The 19,729-nt window shown below is 44.9% G+C and overlaps 1 protein-coding gene and 1 pseudogene across 7 annotated transcripts in view; both read right to left on the bottom strand.

Annotated features, from left to right (window-relative positions):
• Positions 1–353: 353 nt before the first annotated feature.
• LOC111521694 lies at positions 354–461 on the bottom strand (annotated as a pseudogene).
• Positions 462–1,644: 1,183 nt separating this feature from the next.
• ZFYVE26 (zinc finger FYVE-type containing 26) overlaps positions 1,645–19,729 on the bottom strand; it is a 67,727-nt gene continuing 49,642 nt past the window's right edge. For 4 of the 7 annotated variants that reach the window (XM_023182439.1, XM_023182466.1, XM_023182474.1 and 1 more), the window contains 10 exons: positions 16,946–17,093; positions 16,498–16,707; positions 15,480–15,698; positions 10,880–11,077; positions 9,973–10,172; positions 8,992–9,133; positions 8,629–8,688; positions 7,208–7,390; positions 6,220–6,264; positions 3,371–3,781 (listed from right to left, as the gene is read on the bottom strand). In XM_023182439.1, coding sequence (XP_023038207.1) covers positions 3,578–3,781; positions 6,220–6,264; positions 7,208–7,390; positions 8,629–8,688; positions 8,992–9,133; positions 9,973–10,172; positions 10,880–11,077; positions 15,480–15,698; positions 16,498–16,707; positions 16,946–17,093 — 1,609 coding nt within the window. In that variant the 3' untranslated portion in view covers positions 3,371–3,577. Of the gene's footprint in view, positions 3,782–6,219; positions 6,265–7,207; positions 7,391–8,628; positions 8,689–8,991; positions 9,134–9,972; positions 10,173–10,879; positions 11,078–15,479; positions 15,699–16,497; positions 16,708–16,945; positions 17,094–19,729 lie in introns of all 7 variants that reach the window. The other 3 variants (XM_023182447.1, XM_023182456.2, XM_023182430.1) reach the window with 2 other exon arrangements.

Raw genomic sequence — 19,729 nt, 5'->3', positions numbered from 1 at the left:
TACACTCCCACCAACAGTGTAAAACCATTCCTATTTCTCCACAGCCTCGCCAGCATCTGTTGTTTCCTGACTTTTTAATAATTGCCATTCTAACTGGCATGAGATGGCATCTCATTGTGGTTTTGATTTGCATTTCTCTAATGACCAGTGATGATGAACTTTTTTCATATGTTTGTTGGCTGCATAAATATCTTCTTTTGAGAAGTGTCTGTTCATATCCTTTGCCCACTTTTTGATGGGGTTGTTTTTTTCTTGGAAATTTATTTAAGTTCCTTGTAGATTCTGGATATTAGACCTTTGTCAGATGAAGAGATTTAAAAAATTTTCTCCCATTCTGTAGGTTGCCTGTTCACTCTGATAGTGTCTTTTGCTGTGCAGAAGCTCTTTAGTCAGTACTCTACACATTCAGAGAAACTTCTCTACTAGCGAACTATAGAAATGATCCCTGAAAGTATAGTCTTTTTTTTTTTTTACATGAGAAATTGGATGAGGTCACGTTTCTGGGGAAAGGAGATAATGAACAGTGATGACACTGTCCATGGCTCAAGTATCATACTGCAAACATATGCCTGAAGTGGGTGGCAAGAGAACAGTTTAAGCTAAGTTTGAGTTCTGCTTTCCCCAAAGACCCTACACCTGGTTTCAAAGATTGACAATTTGGTTGATATTGAAAAGATATAGAGAGCTTTTAAAATGACAAACAGCTTTTTAAAGAGTTTTAGAGGCTGGGACACAGGGCCAGGGGAAGTGGCCCTATAGTTCTAGCACTTTGGGAGGATGAGGCCGAAGGATTGCTTAAGCCCAGAAGTTCAAGACCAGCCTGGGCAACACAGTGAGATACTGTCTCTACAAAAAATAAAAAAATTAGCCAGGCCACTGCACTCCAGCCTGGGTGACAGAGCTAGAGCCTGTCTCAACAACAACAACAACAACAACAACAACAAAATTCACTAAAGAAGAAACCTTTCACCCATTGGACTAGCAAAGATCCAGAAAATTTGGTAACGTTGGGGCAAGGGTATGGGAAAGCAGGTACTCTCTACAGTGCTGGTGGGAGAGTTAATTGCTACAACCTCTTTGGAAGGTAACTGGCAATATTTGTTAAATGCACCTATTCTCTGACCCACCAATTCTGGACAAGATAATTCAATGCAGCACAATCTGTAGTGGTGAAAGATGGCAACAACATAAAATGTACATCATTAGAAACTGGTTAAATAATTGTGGTATATCTTCACAGTGGAACAGTCATTAATATTTGTTTATGCATAAGTAGCTCTGGAACTATATGCTAGACACTGATAACAATGGTGGCCTCTGGGAGGGGACTGGGCTGGGTGGACAGGGTGGAAGGGACTTTTCACTTACCTTTTGTACCTTATAAATGTATTACCTATCTCTACCCATCCCCCAACTAAAGCAAAAAAAAAAAAAAGTTTTCTGATGGTAGAGGGTGCACTAATAGTTTTTAACACACAGGAAATGAGATAAATCCAAAGCAGAGTCATTAGTCATTATGGGGATTATTTAGAGTAAGTCTGAATTGAAGGCCATCTGATCTTCCCCACCCACCTTTTCTCTCCACAAGGAAAAAGGACAGGAAGGGTAGGCGCAAGACAGCACAAAGAAGTTACGAAGCCAAGAAACACGTTGACAGACACTTTATTGTGGCTTGTTTGTAGTAAAACATTCAACCCCTCAACATGGATATCTGTTTTGGTGGTTTTTCTGTTGGAGACTACAGCGTGGTGTTCAAAGGCTTTTAGCCTCATCTCATATCAGTCTAGTCAGTGGTTACCCATAATTTGATAGTTCAATGAGTTAGAGGAAAATGTCAGGAAAATCTGGTCTTATCCCGAATTAAGGGCTGCAAGATTTGTGACCCATTAGTATAAAGTGCTTATGTTCAGTGCAAAAAAGGCAGACTCAGAAGGGCAAGCAGATGCCAGAGAAGGACATTTCCTGGGAGACAGATACGTTCTATGACTCAAGGAAGGAAAAGCCAAACTTTAGCCCAAATGGATCTAGTAGTTTCCTTACGGTCTTTTTCCTCTCTAACAGGACCAAAACTTCTCATCTGACAGATGTCCATGAGTTGTTTATTTTACTACTAAAAATCTCGGTTCAGAGGGAAATCCACAGGGTTTCTAAGCACCAGAGACACTGACTTCAGCTTCCAGTTTCTGTTTGTCTTAGCATCATGGGTGGGACCAATAGGCTGAGCTCTGGATAGTGAGAGGTTCAGAGCTGCAGAGCTTTCTTTAGGCCCCTCATTTGCAAATTGAAGTCACTGAGTATGACACACCTTTTCTCAAACACTGTCACATCTTGGGTGGGAAGACAAGCCAGTGCATATTAAAGAAGCACTTCACCTAGTTTTCCACCAACCGGATGTGACCTATTCATTATGCTCTCATTCTGACTCTGTCCAGAGGCCCAATTCCAAGCCAACCCTTGACTCCCTCTTCTAAGACAGAGAAAAGAAGCGCATTCCCTTCCCAATGACCCCACGTGTCTGCATATCCATCTCGTGGTCCTGAAGAGACTGAATGGAAGCAGGAGGGAAAAGGAAGCAGCTTCCTAACCAATTCAAGCAGCACGAACAGGACTGCAGCTCAAATAGGTAAAATCGAATCATTCAGTCCTACAATCCTGGCCACCATTTCTCTCCCCAGACCCTCAAAAAGAAAGTCATGTTCTCTCACCCACCAACTTTGCAGGAGGGACATTGACAAGAGGCAGCTCTGTGCCTGTGAGCATCCGCTCCCCACCGCTCCCCCCATCTGCCTCCCCTGTATCCCTGTTTGGATGGTGGCCCTTCTTTCCCCTCTGGATGAATGTGATGGAGACCTTCTTGCCCGTGTTAGCCTCACAGATCTGATCATTTATACATGTACCCACAGCTTTCAGATGCCTGCACCTGAAAACCCTTCTATTCAGACTACCTTCCAAAGACTCCAGGACTTCTTGTGCTTGGGAGAAGAGACACCTGGAAAACAGGTTTATTCCACAGGTAGCACTTGCCCCAAAGCCATCTCTGAATTTTGGAATGGGAAGGAAGGAAAAGAGGCAATCCTTTTGGTGTTGCTCTAATTCTCTGTAAAAGTCCTCTAGGTAAGAGGAGCTACTAAAGCACGTCCACAGGGAGGGGACTGTACAAACAGGACAACCCGGGTCAAGAACCAAAACGCAGGGAAGGTTTTCAGAGTGGCAAGTCTAAAGTAAAGTGCCTCTTTTCAATGGAGAAGAGTTTCATTGTTCAGAAATGCTTGGGCGTAAACATTAGTGCACAGGAACATGCACGCGTATGTGAACACACACTCACTCACTCTGAGGTAGAAAGAACTGGCCATCTCCAGACAAACACACATAGATTCCACAATTTTAGAGAAACATGGCACTTGCGTGAAAAGTCCTATACTTGCCCGAGAAGGCAAGTAGGGTTCAATCCAGCTCTTTCCAACCTAGGGCAGAGCCAGAGAAGTTCCACTCCACAGGAGGAAAGAGGTGGAGGGCATCGCCATCACTGCTATTGCCCAGCTCTCAGGTTACGTGTTCCTGGCCCCGCTGCCCAAGGTCACTTCCTGGAGCCTGAGCCATGGGAACCCCGGGGGTGGCTTGTCAGAAGCCACTGGGCACAGATGTCTTGCACTACTGCGTCCCCGCTGCTCTTGGCGGCCTGCTGCACCTGCTGGACGAGGGCTGTGGCCCGTGAGTGTTCTTGCTTCACAGCAATCAAGTAGGCAGAACGCAGCTTGCAACATATCAGGTAGGCCCGAACCTGGCAGCCAGTTATAAAAGAGACAGCAGAAAGGCATCCATCACTGACAAATCAAGTATACAGAGCTGCAGCAGAAAGCTCAGGCAGACATCACGTCTCACCTGCTACATTCATAATGGGATTTGTGCATTTTATGGTATTATGACAACTCTTTCAATATTCTGGACATATGCTATAACACTGTGCTATTTTATAGTATAAAAAGTTATGACAAATAAGCTAAGAATTTAAAAAGGAAGGCAGGCCAGCAGGCAGTCTGGTCTCTGTTCACTCCCTCTGACACTCTCCTCTTCACTCTCCCAGGCTCTCCAGCATCTTCTGAGCTACAGGATCAGCATTGCTCTCGCCCAGAGTTGTGATTTTGTAGTTACTTGGGTGATTATTTGATTGATGCCTGTCTCCTTGACCAGACTTTAAGGGGCAAGAGTAGTGTCTGTTTTTTCTACTCCTGTAGTATTCCTGGGGCATAGCACGGGGCCTGGCAGGTAGTAGGTGTTCAATGAATATGTATTACAGGGATGAATAAACCATCAGAATCCTCCTAGAATGAACACATAGATCCTCCTCTATTTTTCTGTTTTCAGCCTCTTGAATCTAAAGTTTTTTTTTTTTTTTATAATTACAGGAAATTTGAGGAGAAAGACACACACGCAATTGGAAAAAGTCGAATTAAATTCTAACCCCACTTAGATCTGATTTGACTCTGCCTGTTTGGACCAAAGGCAGCTGTTTCAGGACGTGCGTATGTGTGTATGTATCTCCCAGAATTGCTATCTCATGAATCCCCAGCTTGGTGGAGACGAGAGTCCCTTCCTTCCTGACCCTGGTCTCCCCAGCACCCTCTGGTTAAACAGTGTTCTAGGCTGGTGAGCAGAGACGCCTTCATATGCTGCCACAGAGCTTCTGCCAGCAGTTGCCTTTCTGTCGCAATAATCCCCGTTGGTTAGTGAAGGGGACTCGCCTTGCTTCCTGTATCAATGCTCCATCTGTTATTTGTTTTGGTCACTAAAGTCTTTCTTTCCTCTCTAAGCTGAATTACAGATAATCTCCTACAGTTAGATGATGTCTGGCATGTTCTGAGGTCACTAAAGTGATCCAGTCCTGTGCTGCTTGGGTATCCACTTGCTGCCCTAGGATGTTAGCCCTCCCAGGCCTTGAGCTCCCCTTAGCATCTTCGTACGCTAAGCTAAATACATATCACAAGTTGGCAGGCAAAATTCCTACCAAGAGAAGGGGGACATTTTGCCAGAGAGTCTGGAATGGAGTTGAATGAAGCTGTTTTTTTGGCAACCCCCCAGGGCCTCAGATCATTTAACTGCGTTAGACAGCTGCTGAGAGAAAAATACCTGAAAAAGTAATAAGGACTATCTCTATTTTAGTGCATGTCTTTCCCAGGAATAGAGTCTCTCTCCTGCTGAGTGGGAGGCTCAGTGAAGGCCTGAGAAAGAACTGCAGTCTGGGAATCAGAGGATCTGAGCATCTGTCCTGGCTGTTGGGGCCTCAATCTGACTCTAGAAAAGTAATTCTCTACATTTCAGGACATCAGAATTTCATCCTTTCTAAGGAGCGCATCATGATGTTACAGAAATAAATGAAGAAATGTTTAGAAATTGTTCTCCTTAATCCTGGAGACTGAAAAATGCCCAGTAAATTCAGTCCTGGGATTAGCAATACGGCCATGGGAAGTATGTAAGAAGCTCTTTGCCTGACGTCCATTTTCATCACAGGGGACTCAGCTGCCAGATATTTTTCCTGCCGCTGGCCAGGGCAGCTCAGACTGGCTTGGCTTTCTCATGCCCCTCCTGGCTTGGAGCCCTTCCTGCAGATGGCAGAAGGAGCAATCCAGTGGTCAGCCACAAATAGGGGGATCTGGGAAGATTTTTATTCTTACTGGCACTCCTCCCAAAGGCAACGGGAAGCAAAGGTTCACCAATTTCCCAAACAGGGACGAGTTCTTTGGCCCCTGAGGAGAGGTTCATTCTGGAAACTGAGACACTGGTGGACATTGTTGGTCAAAGCGTGGGGTGGGGCTTTTTTCTTACTGTACCTTTTTCCCTCTAGGATAAAGAGATACCTGCCTACTCTGGGAACCTCATTCCATCAGTCCACCCAAAGATGGAGGTGAGGTGAAGGATTTCCTAGGGATCTCTGAGAGAAGACATCAGTTTAAAATGGAGATTCAAGAGCAGCCTAGGACACATTCGTCTTGGGGATAAAGACTTGGGAAGGCAAAGACTCATGAAGTCCATGTTCACCTACTCCCCATCTATTCCCTCCTTTCTACACCCCTATCCAAGCCTCGGTTCCACCTCTGATAATAAAGAAACTGAGATATGGGTTGTATGGAGCTATTGTAGGGAGCAAGGGATAAAGGTGACAAGGCAAGCCTAAGACACTATTCATTAGCATCACCAGGGTTTGGAGACAATTCAGCTCACCTTGTTGTCATCATTGTGTATTGCCTGGATCAGGCCCTCCAGCTCCTGTACAGAACAGAAACAGCAATGTGAGAGGGAGAAGAGTCCCACAGTCTGGGAGCCAGGGCCCAACCCAGCCTCAGCCCAGCCATTCTGACTTCAGAATGAAAATGCCTGCCTGACTTTTTTTCTCAAAGATATGGGGTCTCACTATATTGCCCAGGCTGGAGTGCAGTGGCTTTTCACAGGCATGATCCCACTATTGATAGCACAGGAATTTTAATCTGCTTCATTTCTAGTTTGGTCCAGTTCACCCCTCCTTAGGCAACCTGGTGGTTCCCTGCTCCTGGGAGGTCACCAAATTGATCAAGAACTTAGTGCAGGCACTAAGTTCTAACACTAAGTATGTATCGGCATAATAAACTATAGTACAGAACTCCTGGGCTCAAGTGATCCTCCCGCCTCAGCCTCTAGAACAGCTGGGATTACAGACATGTGCTGCCACACCTGGCTGACTCTTCTTTGTAAACTCAACTCCTGCTTTAAGAACAAGAAAGAAAATTTAACCATAACACTAAGCTTCAGAATTTGGGGAGAAGGAACAGTTCCCAAGAGGCCTGTCCACGGCCTTCACAAATGGATGTGGTTCTGTTCACTCCAAAAAGCCACCATGGGAGGACAATTCTGCAGGTAACAGGCTTCAAAGGTCATCTGCTGGCCGACCCTGACCTCCTCTACAATTGTAGGAAGAAGCTCAACTCCATAGACACTTCCAGGTGCAAACAAATTTACACAGTGGGATGTTGAGGGCCACCCTGGGTATAGACATCATCTCCATAAATTTTCAGGGAAGAGTCAATTAGGGTGAGGCCATTATTGCAGAGGGGTTCAGAATGATAAAAGGATCTTGTAGAGTTTCAGGCACAGTATGGGAAACAGAACAATAAAGACGGGGATGTGAAGACACTGAAATTGATGGAGGAGCCAAGAGGTACTCGAGGGAGCGTGCCTGGGGTGGAATTCTCTTGAACGCTTCCAGGCAGTTGAGAAGGATGGTGTCCCCGTCACTTTTGGCTGCCACGCCTGACTCACTGACACACTTGAGCAGTTGCCGGATCTCACTGTATTTCTCCTTCTCCACTAACTGGCGGGCAGCTCTGCAGTAAGTCATGGCAGCATCCAGCTGGAAGTCCTAGAACAGAACACGAGATGATGGGCTTAGGAGCAGGAAACGTTAACAGTGGGGAGGGCGGCAGCATTTAAAAGCTCTCACTATGCTTGGTGTAGATAAGCCATATTGATTGTGGTCGCAGTAGAAAACATAAATAGACCAAACGAAAAGCAAGCATCAATTCCTCTTTGGAGTTAGGTAGAACTTTAGGAAGCAACCCCAAAAAAACTGCAGCCAAGTATCTAAAATGGTACATTTAGCTTGCTGCGGTGGCACTCACTGAAAATATTCTTATCAAAATCCTAAGACTAGTTCATTTTCTCTCTAATAAGTCTGCTTTTTCTTGAGAAATGGGCATTGGGGGCTGGTATTTGCTACCCTGGACACCTGGTGCTCTGTTAAGAGGCAGGCGACTTAGTGTTTAGAAACAGACCCAGTCACTGAACGACTCATTCGCTGAAAACTGCCAGATAAACACCCTAAATCTGGTCTAGGAGAACCCTTATGCCACAGGGCCTGGGTGGAGCTGCCCCTTTGCCTGCCTACCAGGGTATCTGTGTGTGGTGAGCTCTGCCTGCCTACCAGGGTATCTGTGTGTAGTGAGCTCTGTCCAACATTGAAAATAGATGGTAAGAAAACACCTGACTAATTATGTATGAAGCCATTGATCACTGACACATGCACAATGCATGAATACCCTGCCTGCCCTAAGCTGCCTGCTGTCAGCTCCTGGGGTATCCGCATGGAGCTGTGTGGTCGTGGGCAGGTCTGTAGAGACTCTGCCCCTCATGGTCTCAGTGCCCTGCTTCAGCCCCTGCTCCAGTGCCACAGCCGGACCTATGTCCTTTTATCACAAGCAATAGAAAACGTATTCCTCCAGCCAGCTCCTATACAGACTGAGGAAGGGGAACAGCCCTTGCAGCCAGTGGAAAGTCCCTGGCTAGCCCTCCAGCCATGCTCCCTATGAGAACGAGCAGTGTTTCTCAGGGAAACAGCTATGGGGAACTGTCTGAGACTTGGCTCCTGGTATTTATTTGGTAGCTTTTGATGAATTTGTCATGGGTTACTTGGCTTCTGGCAAAGTGGCCTAGAGTCTTGAATTTGACCCAGTTCTATAATAGTCACCTCCTTGATTTCATCCCTAATGTGCGTGTAAATCTACTTTTCTTGGGATAAGAATTTCCTAAAGAATAATCTCTCCCGGAACTGTGGTCAGGTGCTGATTGTCCTCAGTATGATTTGAGTAATCCAAGTCATACCTGCAGAACACGGAATGCAATTCCAAAACCATCTTCTACATTTTTCCCTCCCAGCATGACCTGAAAAGGAAAGGGAATCATGCTTAAAAACATAACAATTACTAGAGTATCCTCTTGACCAAGAATGAAGGCCCCTATTTATTCAATTATTCAACAAATATTCATTGAGACCCTGCTAAGTGCCAGGCACTAGGGATATAAGAATGATCAAAATGGACTTGATCACCAGTCTTCGGTGGCTCATATTCTAGTAGGGAGGCAGCCATCAAACAAACAACTGAAATAACGCTAGACAACTGCAATTATGATAAGTGTTCTAAAAGATGACAACTGTCTGCCAGAGGTCTGAAACGCTGCATGTACCTTGCAGGCAACATCCATTTTCATGTGGTTATTTCCAAACAGGGTTGGCAGAGGCAAAGTGGTGATCTGAGAGGTCCCAGCACTTTCGCACCGATGCAAAAACCTGGTAACTTCCATCTGCAGCTGAAGTGTGTTCATATGCCTGTGATGACAGAATACGCACAGTCCAGCCTCATGAGGGCCCAGGAGTGAGGTGACTGAGGCCAGGAGACTGAGAAGTCGAATAACATGGTGATGGAAAAGGGAAATGATGCAGAGGGAAAAGAGACCCCAAATACCTTGTAAGCAGTTATGACAAGACCAAAAAAATGGTGATCTCGTGTCCTGCACAGACTCGCAATATTACGGTGCACTGTGGAACCAGATAGGGCCCAGTCATTGAATCAACAAGTATTTATTGAGCACCTATGTGCCAGGTACAGTAACACTGGTCAAGAGAGATGAGCCCTGCCCTCAGAGTTTACCGGCTAGAAGAGAAATGAATAGTAAACAAACACATAAAATAGTTAGCAATTAAGCCTCTGGAAGCGATAAATGGTAGTGGTAGAGCGTTTACCTCAGATATTATTTTCTACATAGAGGGACTGGCAAGTATTAAAGCTGAGAGGAATTAAGGACTTGGTGTGTTGAGAAGCCCTGAGGAGGCCAGGGATTGATGCTTAGCAACAAGAGAGTAGCAGGAGATAAAGATGGTGACATCAGCAGGGGCCAGAATGTACAGGACCCTTTCTGCCTACTGTAATGAGTTTGGAGTGTAGTCTGACTGTAGCCTGTGATGCTAATCCTCCCTCCACTCCCACTCCGCCTACCAGCTCCTCTGTAGGCTTTCCAGGCTTGTACTAGACACTGTCATCCAGGGATGATTCCTTTTAGATTTTTTTTTCAGGATTTGGGGAATGGACAAGAGTAGCTTCATCACCAACAGAAACCTGCTCCCACCCTTCCTGCCCCACACCAATGGTCCCCTGAACCTCCAGCTACCTTGACACATCAGCTGCAGTCATCTTCTTTCTGAAGAACGTGGTTTTCTTCCTTCCAGAGCTGCGGGATGTTTCTTGGAGGTAGATCTTCAGGTGGTCCTTGGCCTTAAGTAGCCATGACAGCTTCTCTCCCAGTTCTGTATATGACTTTGCTTTGTGACTGAAGAACCGAATACAGGTCATGGCGGCCCGAACTTGGTCCTAGAAGAGGAAAATAAATGTTCAGGTCAAAGTAGATCAGGGGTTTGGGGGTGGGGTGTGATGAGAATTCTCATCTGATTTCCACTAAGAGACCTCGTTTCCAGCACCCACTCCCACCAGCAGCTGAGCGGCTATTTTGAACCCGTCACCCAAAGGTCCAAGAGATCCCGAAGTGCACTGACTGGTGGAGCTCTTTGGTAGGACATTATTCCACCACCAAAGAGATGCTAAAAGAAGATATTTCTGATTCTCCACTCAAATCGGCTTTACTTGTACTTTGGCATTAAATAATTCAATTTCTCTGTCATTTAGTGCTGACAATCCTCAGGAAGATTGGGAGAAACATGTTCCTTCTCCCTTCACATATTTTCTCTAAAAACACTAACTTTTCCAGCATTCCTTATGAATTCTACATTCATGTCTCATGCTTATCTTGAAACTAATATTCATTTCTTTTTTTTAAACCTGTCAATTTCTTGCTTTCTGAAGAATGCCATTATTGACAGGATTAAAGTCTACCTCCAAACTTAGGATGGAAATCCTAATATTATTTAACAATGCTGGAGAGCAACATGGGTTTGCTCTAGGGTCAGCCAAATAGCAAGGCCAGGGACCAATGACAGTCTCATTCCCTCATCGTGCACTGCTTCCCCTGCAGGGTAGGGTATCAGCGACAGAGGTAGGAGGCAGGAAGGGGCTGCCATTACCTTCATAAACTGCTGCAGCTCGTACAGAATGTGGTAGTAGTTCTTCTTCTGTAAATGTTGGCAGGCAGCAATCAAGTACTTTCCCCAGCTCTCCAAGGTTGGATCAATGGATTCTAGCAAGTTCTCCAAAGTGTGTAGCTTCCCACTTTTATAGCTTGGCTGGAAAATGCCTTCTATAAAAACTTCTGGAGGACTCTCCTGGAGCAGGGCAGGGCGAGAAGTCAGAAGTCTTGAGTCTGGTTTTGGCACTGTCTGGGATCCACTGTGAATTTCCTTCTATTGATGGACCTTCAGCATCCTCCCAATGCATTGCTTCTTAATCTTTTATGTGTCACAGATACCTTTGAGAATCTCACTCTAGCAACTCCTTCACTTCTCTCCTTCCTTTTACAGAGAAGCCCCTTGACAGAGTTATCCACCCTCACTGTCTCCAATCCCTCCTGTGATTTTTCTCTTGAACCCACTCTAATCTAGCTCTGCACCCATAACTTCCACTGAAACTGACCCTTAGGTCACCAGTGACCACTAAACTCTAAATCTAACAGTTAATTCTTGATCCTCATTTTCTACCTGATCGATCAGCAGCTTTTGACAGAGATGGCTTCTTCCTCCTTGAAAAGCCTTTTTAATAAGTAAATTTTTACTTTAATTGAGAAAAACTCTCCTCACTTGGCCTCCAGCACACTGTCCTCTCCAGATTTTCTGTCTACGTCTCTGGCTGCTCCTTCTCAATTTTCTTAGCTGATCCCTCCCAATCTCCCCAGGGCTTAGGAGGAGCCTACACTCTTTTCTATTTATACCCATTCTCCTGGTGATTTCATCCAGGCTCTTTGCTTAATATACTGTTGATTTGCTGATGATGCCTAAATCCCATCTCCAGATTGTTCATTCCCCCTGAACTCCAGAACTGTACATCCAACTTACATCCAACTGTCCACTCAACACGTCCACTTCGAGATCTAACTGAATGCATCTACAACTACATTCCTGCTTGTTCCTTGAAACCTGCTCTTTCCACAGTCTTCCCTTTCTCAGACTGTATCTCCATTCTTGTAGTTGTTCAAGTCAAAAACTTTAGTCATTTTTTCCGTCACACTCCTTCATCAAATCCACCAGCAAATCCTATTGGCTCCACCACCACCATTACAGCACACAGAATCCGGCCACTTCCCACCACCACCCTTGGACCACACTGGATCCCATCATCGTTTGTCTGGATTATTGCAACATATTCCTCCCTGGTCTATCAGCTTCCATTCTTACCTCTTGTCAGTCTAACGCCCACAAATGAGCCCGAGTGACTCTGTTGAAACCTAAGCCAGATCACGTTATTCCTCTGCTCACAGTCTCCCAGCAGTTTCCCTTCTCATCCCTCACAATGTCCACAAGGTCCTGCATGATTTGGCCTGTGACCTTTCTGACCTTATCTGATAGTACCCTGTCCCAGCGGACTCTGCTCTAGCCACCCTGGCCTTTGCCCTCATCACACCCTCTGCCTGGATCGTGCCTTCCCCATAGATCTGCATGATTCACTCCTCGTGTTCTTTGGCGCTTTACTCAGATGTCACTTTCCCTGGGTACCCAGTTTAAAATTATACAAGCCACCCCTTCCTCATCCCTATTTTATTTTTCTTCTTCTTATTCATAATCTACACTATCTCTTTTATTTCTCATGTTTACTATCTCTCTTCTACTATGGCGGCAGATATTTTTGTCTTTTTTTTTTTTTTTTTTTTAAAGACAGAATCTCACTCTGTAACCCAGGCTGGAGTGCAATGGCACGATCTCAGCTCACTACAACCTCTGCCTCCTGGGTTCAAGTGATTCTCCTGCCTCAGAGAAAACCAGACCTAATCTAAAAGTTGTAGGCCACATTTTAAGAAGCAGGGGCTCTGTAGGAGAGATGGAACACCTCAGAAGGGCAGCACCTCAAGAACTTCCATGCCATCCATTTATCTGTCCACTCACTCATTCATAATTGGTACTAGGTCAGGTGCCTGAATATACGGATAAGTAAAATATAGGCCTTGTTGGTCCAGATGGAAAGACTCAATTATAAGCAAACAGTTGCAATCCAGTAGGATAAATGCAGTGCCAGGGCAATGGAGGCTAATGCTGCTTGAGTGTTCTGTGAATGCTCAACAGAGAGGGCCTGAAAGAATACTAAAAGGATAAACAGAATTTTTTTTTTTTTTTGAGACGGAATCATACTGTTACCCAGGCTGGAGTACAGTGGCATGATCTTGGCTCACTGCAACCTCTGCCACCCCGGTTCAAACAATTCTCCTGCCTCAGTCTCCTGAGTAGCCGGGATTACAGGCGCCTACCACTGCACCCAGCTACTTTTTGTAGTTTTTAGTAAAGACGGAGTTTCACCATCTTCGTCAGGGTGGGCTTAACTCCTGACCTAGTGATCCACCCGCCTCGGCCTCCCAATGTGCTGGGATTATAGGTGTGAGCCACCATGCCTGGCAAATATGAGTTTTTTTTAAGAAAACAAGGAGGAGCAGGGCATTCTAGGTAGAGGAAACAGCATATAAAGACTCATGGAAATAAGACAGTACATGGTAAATCAGGAAAATTTGATTAAAAGTAATTTGATGAGTCTGGAATATAAGGTGCAGATAGGATCTGTGGTGAAAATAAATTAGAGAAATAAGGAGGCCTGATCCTGGTGAGTTCTGTAGCATGCTAAGGAATCTGGAGTTTTTCCTGTGGCCATGGAGATCCTCTGAAGGCCTTTTAGGGAGGGAATAACATGAGTCTATTTATGTTTTAGAAAGCTCAGTCTGGGGACAGTGTGGGCAAAGGGACAAAACACACAGGGAAAAGGCTGGGAAGAGAACGTCTTCCATGCTCCAGGCATTCAGGTGTAATTTTCACAATGTCTTTTCCTCCTCTCCCTACCTGCTTGAGAATAAAGGTAAGATATTTCAGTTCAAGGGTAACTATGATTACAGGAGATAAAAAGAAGGTTTCTTTCCTAGCTCTGACAAATATAAAGCAAGGGCACTGCTGTCGTCAGCTTATACTAAGCTAATGAAGTAGGCAGCTTAGCTCTCTGGATTACAGCTGTCAGAGGAAACAGAACTAGGTGATTTCCATTCTCAATTTGTGCCTGGGAGAAACAGCTTTACTGTTAAACTTGTTTGGAAACTGAGGAAAAGGAAAAAAGTTAGCAATTCAACTCCATATAACATGACTTCTACATTATTCTTGAGACCTGGTTAGTAGCTAAGAATAGTCAGTAGCTCAGCACTGGTAAAAACACCCTCTCTTCACTGTCCTGTAGGGGTATAGTCACAATAATTTTGTGAACTGCTGATTTCACTTGGATCAATCTTAGAAAATATGTCTATCTGTACATTTGCATTGGCTACTGTTTTGAATTAGGGTGGCAGAATGAAATTAAAGTCTGCCTTGAGCTCATTAAATTTCCTATAAAATTTGGTACATCTCAGCCAATTTCTCCGAAAGTTATTGTGGAACATTCAGATAAAAAAAGGAATGTAGCTGGGTGCGGTGCATGTGCCTGTAGTCCCAGCTACTCAGTAGGATAAGGTTGGAGGATTTCTTGAGCCTAGGAGGTCAAGGGTGCAGTGAGCTGTGATCATGCCACTGCATTCTAGCCTGGGCAACATAGCGAGTCCCCATCTCGAAAAAACAAAAACAAAAAAACGGGTCATGGTAAAACGAAGTCCTGATTGCTTATCAAGGACTCCAAAGACATAATATTCTTCAGTGGTGCCTTTGCTTCCAGTGGGAGGGGAGCAGAGGATGGGAGAGGAAAAAAAGTAGGGCATATTCTCCTTTCATCATCTATTTGGGGTTCAACTACAGGATTGGTGCTATGGTGCTTCCTGGCCCTTGTAGTAACAACTCCAAATGGACCAGCAGCTGCGTCAGAAGCTGGACACTATCCCAGGCCAGCTAGGGAGGCACGTAGAAGCAGTGACCTAAGCAATATGCCCAAGGTCATGCAAGACTCACACTGAACACCTCATTCCAGAGACCATGCTCTTAACCACAATCCGATTCTGCTGCATGTTTTGGGAGAAGGAAAGTGCCTTTGCTGGTGAGGGCAGATTTGGGATCCAGGCTAAGACTTTTCTTTTTTTTTTTTTTGAGACGGAGTCTCGCTCTGTCGCCCGGGCTGGAGTGCAGTGGCCGGATCTCAGCTCACTGCAAGCTCCGCCTCCCGGGTTTACGCCATTCTCCTGCCTCAGCCTCCCAAGTAGCTGGGACTACAGGCGCCAGCCACCTCGCCCGGCTAGCTTTTTGTATTTTTTAGTAGAGACGGGGTTTCACCGTGTTAGCCAGGATTGTCTCGAACTCCTGACCTCGTGATCTGCCCGTCTCGGCCTCCCAAAGTGCTGGGATTACAGGCTTGAGCCACCGCGCCCGGCCAGGCTAAGACTTTTCACACTCCCTGAATAATAGTTGTGCAGAGTCCTCTGTTTTGACCTGGCTCTGCTAGAGATGGCCCCATAGCTCAACACAGGGTTAAGTGTCAGGGGGTTATTGTCCCCCTTAAGGCTGAGTGGTCCAAGCCAGAGGAGCAAGGCAGGCACTGCCTTTTTGAGCTGTGTCCGTATCCCACCTTGTTGAGAAGGTGCAGAAGAGCTTCCCGCAGGCAGCTGTGCCTCACATAGAAGCTGATGATGGCCAGGTTGGTGCTATAGTTGTGCAGGTAGAAGAGGCATTCCTGGTAGTAGGTGTTGTTCATGATTTTCCCTTCAGGAATCACTGCCAGAGAAAGGCTCTGCGTCCGAAGGGTAGCTTCCAGCTCCCTCAGGGTGGCAAAGTAATCGTCATCTTGCTGACAGCACAGGAGAGTGAGAGAGAAAAATGAAACTCAAAAAGTTCTCGGCAGGCACTGAAAATATTGCTTACAAAGAATGTTTAACAATGTGGAAAAATGTTCACAATGCAGTGTCAAAGGTAGAACAGGCAGGATACACAATTCTACATATTATGATATGGTACAACCCCGATTTCATTAAAAAACATAACATAGAAAATTCACCAGAATCTTAACACTAATTAGTCTGTGTATGGGATTATATGTCACATGTCATTTTTATCTTTTTAAACATCTTTTTTTTTTTTTTTTAATGCATCTATTACTTATCTAACCACATATAGTTACTTATCTAACTATATGTGATGGAAAAAAAATTTTTTTTTTTTTTTTTTTGAGATGGAGTCTCGCTCTGTCACCCAGGCTGGAGTGCAGTGGCCGGATCTCAGCTCACTGCAAGCTCTGCCTCCCGGGTTTACGCCATTCTCCTGCCTCAGCCTCCTGAGTAGCTGGGACTACAGGCGCCCGCTACCTCGCCCGGCTAGTTTTTTGTATTTTTTAGTAGAGACGGGGTTTCAACAGGTTAGCCAGGATGGTTTCGATCTCCTGACCTCGTGATCCGCCCGTCTCGGCCTCCCAAAGTGCTGGGATTACAGGCTTGAGCCACCGCGCCCGGCCGGAAAAAAATTTTTTAACTTGGTTGACGCTAAGCCAGGACTGACACTGTTAGCTGAATTTCTGCTGATTCTTTTCCCAGGTCATTGCTATTCCTGGGCCTCCCTCCCTGAGCCAGGCACTCTTCCTGCTTTGTTCTTACCAAGGATATGAGGGGCCTCACTGTGGACTCCAGGTACTCGACTACATCCTGCACCAATCTTGAGCCATGATTCAGCTGATTGAGGTCAAACGGAGGCTTCAGACAGCGACTGAACTTCTCCCGCGCAGCAGTGAGGTTCCCGGCTTTGAGGCAGGCCATGCCCCAAGCATGCCACGCCCCGGTGGTATCAAGTCCAGTCTTTGTGGAGACCTGGGAGAAAAATTGCCCCTTATAGTGAGGGCCTAAATGTCCCAAAGACCTATTCCATTCCCAAGTTGCCAACCACCTCATCCCCACTATCTGCCATTACTCCTTTGCTGGCAAACTAGTCATGCCCCCGATTCTTCCCCACAGGCAGGACAAGTGAGAGACGGCAATATCTGTTTGCAAGGCTAAGCAAAAGCAACTTGCTACAGTGGGGTGGAAGTAAGCTTTGTCTTTGTCTCACCTCAACGCCCAGTTGGTAGTACTCGGCTTCCAAAAGCTGGTTCCTTAGTCTGGTTACCGCAGCTGGCTGCAAGATCTGACTCAAAGATGGCACGTGGCGATAGGCAGCAGCAACTAAAATATTCAGCACGTCTACCTTGCTGATGTAGCTACAAGGAGGAAAAGGGCAAGGCCATGAGGCTCCCTAGAATCTTACTTAGAGTAGCCGTTTAAAGGTTTCCTATCCATTTTCTTTTTTTTGTTTGTTTTGAGACAGAGTCTTGCTCTGTCACCCAGGCTGGAGTGCAGTGGTCCAATCTTGGCTCACTGCAACCACTGCCTTCTGGGTTCAAATGATTCTTCTGTCTCAGCCTCTCCAGTATCTGGGATTACAGGCACCTGCCACCTTGCCCAGCTAGTTTTTGTATTTTTAAAATAGAGACAGGGTTTCACCATGTTGGCCAGGCTGGTCTTGAACTCCTGACCTCAGGTGATTCGCCCACCTCAGTCTCCCAAAGTGCTGGGATTACAGGCCTGCTCCATTTTCAATATGAAAGTGATCATGAGAATTAAGAGATGAATAGCATAGTTGCCATGAGTGAAAGCTCTGGAGTCACACTGAATTCTGGCTGTATCACTTAGTAGCTCTATGACCTGGGGCACGTTAGTTAACCTTTCTCTGCCTTAATTTACTCAACTGTAAAATGGATATACAGTCATAAGCCACATAATGAAGTTTCAGTTAGCAATGAACTGCATATACAATGGTGGCCACATAGGATCATAATACCATGTTTTTACTATACTTGTTCTATATTTAGATAACACAAATACCATAGTGTTACAATTGCCTACAGTATTCAGTACAGTAACATGTTGTACAGGTTTGTAGCCTAGGAACAATAGGTCATAACCTAGGTGGGTAGAAGGCTATACCCTCTGGGTTTGTGCAAGTGCACTCCATGGTGTTTGCACAATGACGAAATCACCTGACAATGCATTTCTCAGAACATATTCCTGTCGTTAAGCAATGCATGACTGTGACAGTGGAGTTTCAAGGAAAAAATGAAATAACACAAGTAAAAGGGCTTAGGATAATGTCTGGAACTTTTCTGGCACTTAACAAATGTTAGATATTAATGTTTGGAGTGGGGATGCTCAAGAGTATTTGAGGCAAGGCCTTTACACTGAACGTTGGGGGCTTACAAGTGACCCATCTGCTTTTCGGTCCTTTTGAACCCTCTTTTGTGAGTGAGAGAGCATAGGTTCAGTGTCAATGGCCTGTACTCCTTGTCAGTGCACAGGCCACATCACTACCATTCCCTGGAGATGCTGCTGGGTGGAGGCATCCTGGTCCTTCACTCTTATTTTAGACTTGACATCTTCACTCTGGGCTAAGGACGGGCCCTCATTATAGCCTAGTAGGGCTGCCTTCTGTGGTCTCACCTAATGCTTGTAAAAACCTTATAAGGACAGAAAGCCCAGAGGGTTGGATTATACTGTCTAGTGCTGCTGAGACAAGCCTACACTCAAGGTTCCTGAATCTTGTCTCATAACTGCAGCAAAAACCTCTGTGGATCCTGAGTTATCCACCAATTACCTAGAAAGGGATTCTGTACATCGGTGATTCTTACCAATGTAGAGATAGGGGAGAGGAAAGCATAGTGTATAAAAGCATCGGTACTCATAATATTTTTGCATATTTGGGAAATGAAAACATTTGAAGTAGGTGGTGAGTTTATTTTTATGTTTTTAGAGACTGGGTCTCACGACATTGCCCAGGCTGGTTTTGAACTCCTGGCCTCGGGATCCTCTTCCTTCAGCCTCTTGAGTAGCTGGAATTACAGACAAGAGCCACTGCACCCAGCTGAGTTTTGTTTTTAAACCTATATTTATTTATTTGTTTGTCTACCAGAAGGGGGTATGAGTTAAAAACATTAGAAAAATACTCTGAAAACCAAGAGTTTGTAACTGATTTGCAAGGCAACACATATGAGGAATGAATTCACTCCCATCAGCAAACTGGCGCAAAGGGAAAGATTCTTAGAGTGGGCGTGTCTGAATGCAGGGTCAGAGAAAAGGCTGTTTAAATAGAAACCATTGCTGTAAACTGTCAAAGAAGCGCATGACACGTTGGGGTGAGTCAGAATCCGATTAAAGTGAGGACTTCTTACTTTCTGCTGCCCTCAGCCTAAAAATGGATATTTCCTCTATATTACATTTTAAAGGAAATACAGGACTTGATGTGAAGTTTGTTTTCCCCCAATCTAAGTATCTTTTTCTTTTTTCATTTACCTTACTGATATTTGAGATATATTTGAATATATTTTTATTTTTGCCTTAAGTGTTTTTCATGTTTCCTTTGTTTTCCACCTTTTGGTATGTGGAAAGGTTTCTGTTTTTTTCCTCCTATACTTTTCTCATAATGGGGTAGATTTTTGATTCTTTTCATGGTTATTTCAAAAATTTAACACATATCTGTTTCTTCATTTATCAACTTGAAAAATGATGTAGAATCTATTGCCTCTTGATATAAAGGAATCAGATTAGTTCCTTTTCACTTCCTTCTACTTTGTTTCACCTCTCCTGCTTTTCTCGACCTTCTAGTTTTTGTTACTAAAAATAATACAAATTACTAACATTTTCGGGATACACGGTATATACCAGGCTTAGTTCTTCACCATCTACATGGATGATCTCATCTTACCCTTGTAACAGCCCCATGAGATCAGTATTACCACCCCATTTTATAGAGGAGGAGACTGAGGCCTAGAGGGGTTAACAGAGCTAGGAAGTCGTGAAGCTG

The sequence above is a fragment of the Piliocolobus tephrosceles genome, chromosome 6, assembly GCF_002776525.5.
Source record: "Piliocolobus tephrosceles isolate RC106 chromosome 6, ASM277652v3, whole genome shotgun sequence".
Classification (NCBI taxonomy): Eukaryota; Metazoa; Chordata; class Mammalia; order Primates; family Cercopithecidae; genus Piliocolobus; species Piliocolobus tephrosceles.
The sequence above is the reverse complement of the archived record's forward strand: the minus strand, read 5'-3'. Positions and strand labels throughout refer to the sequence as shown.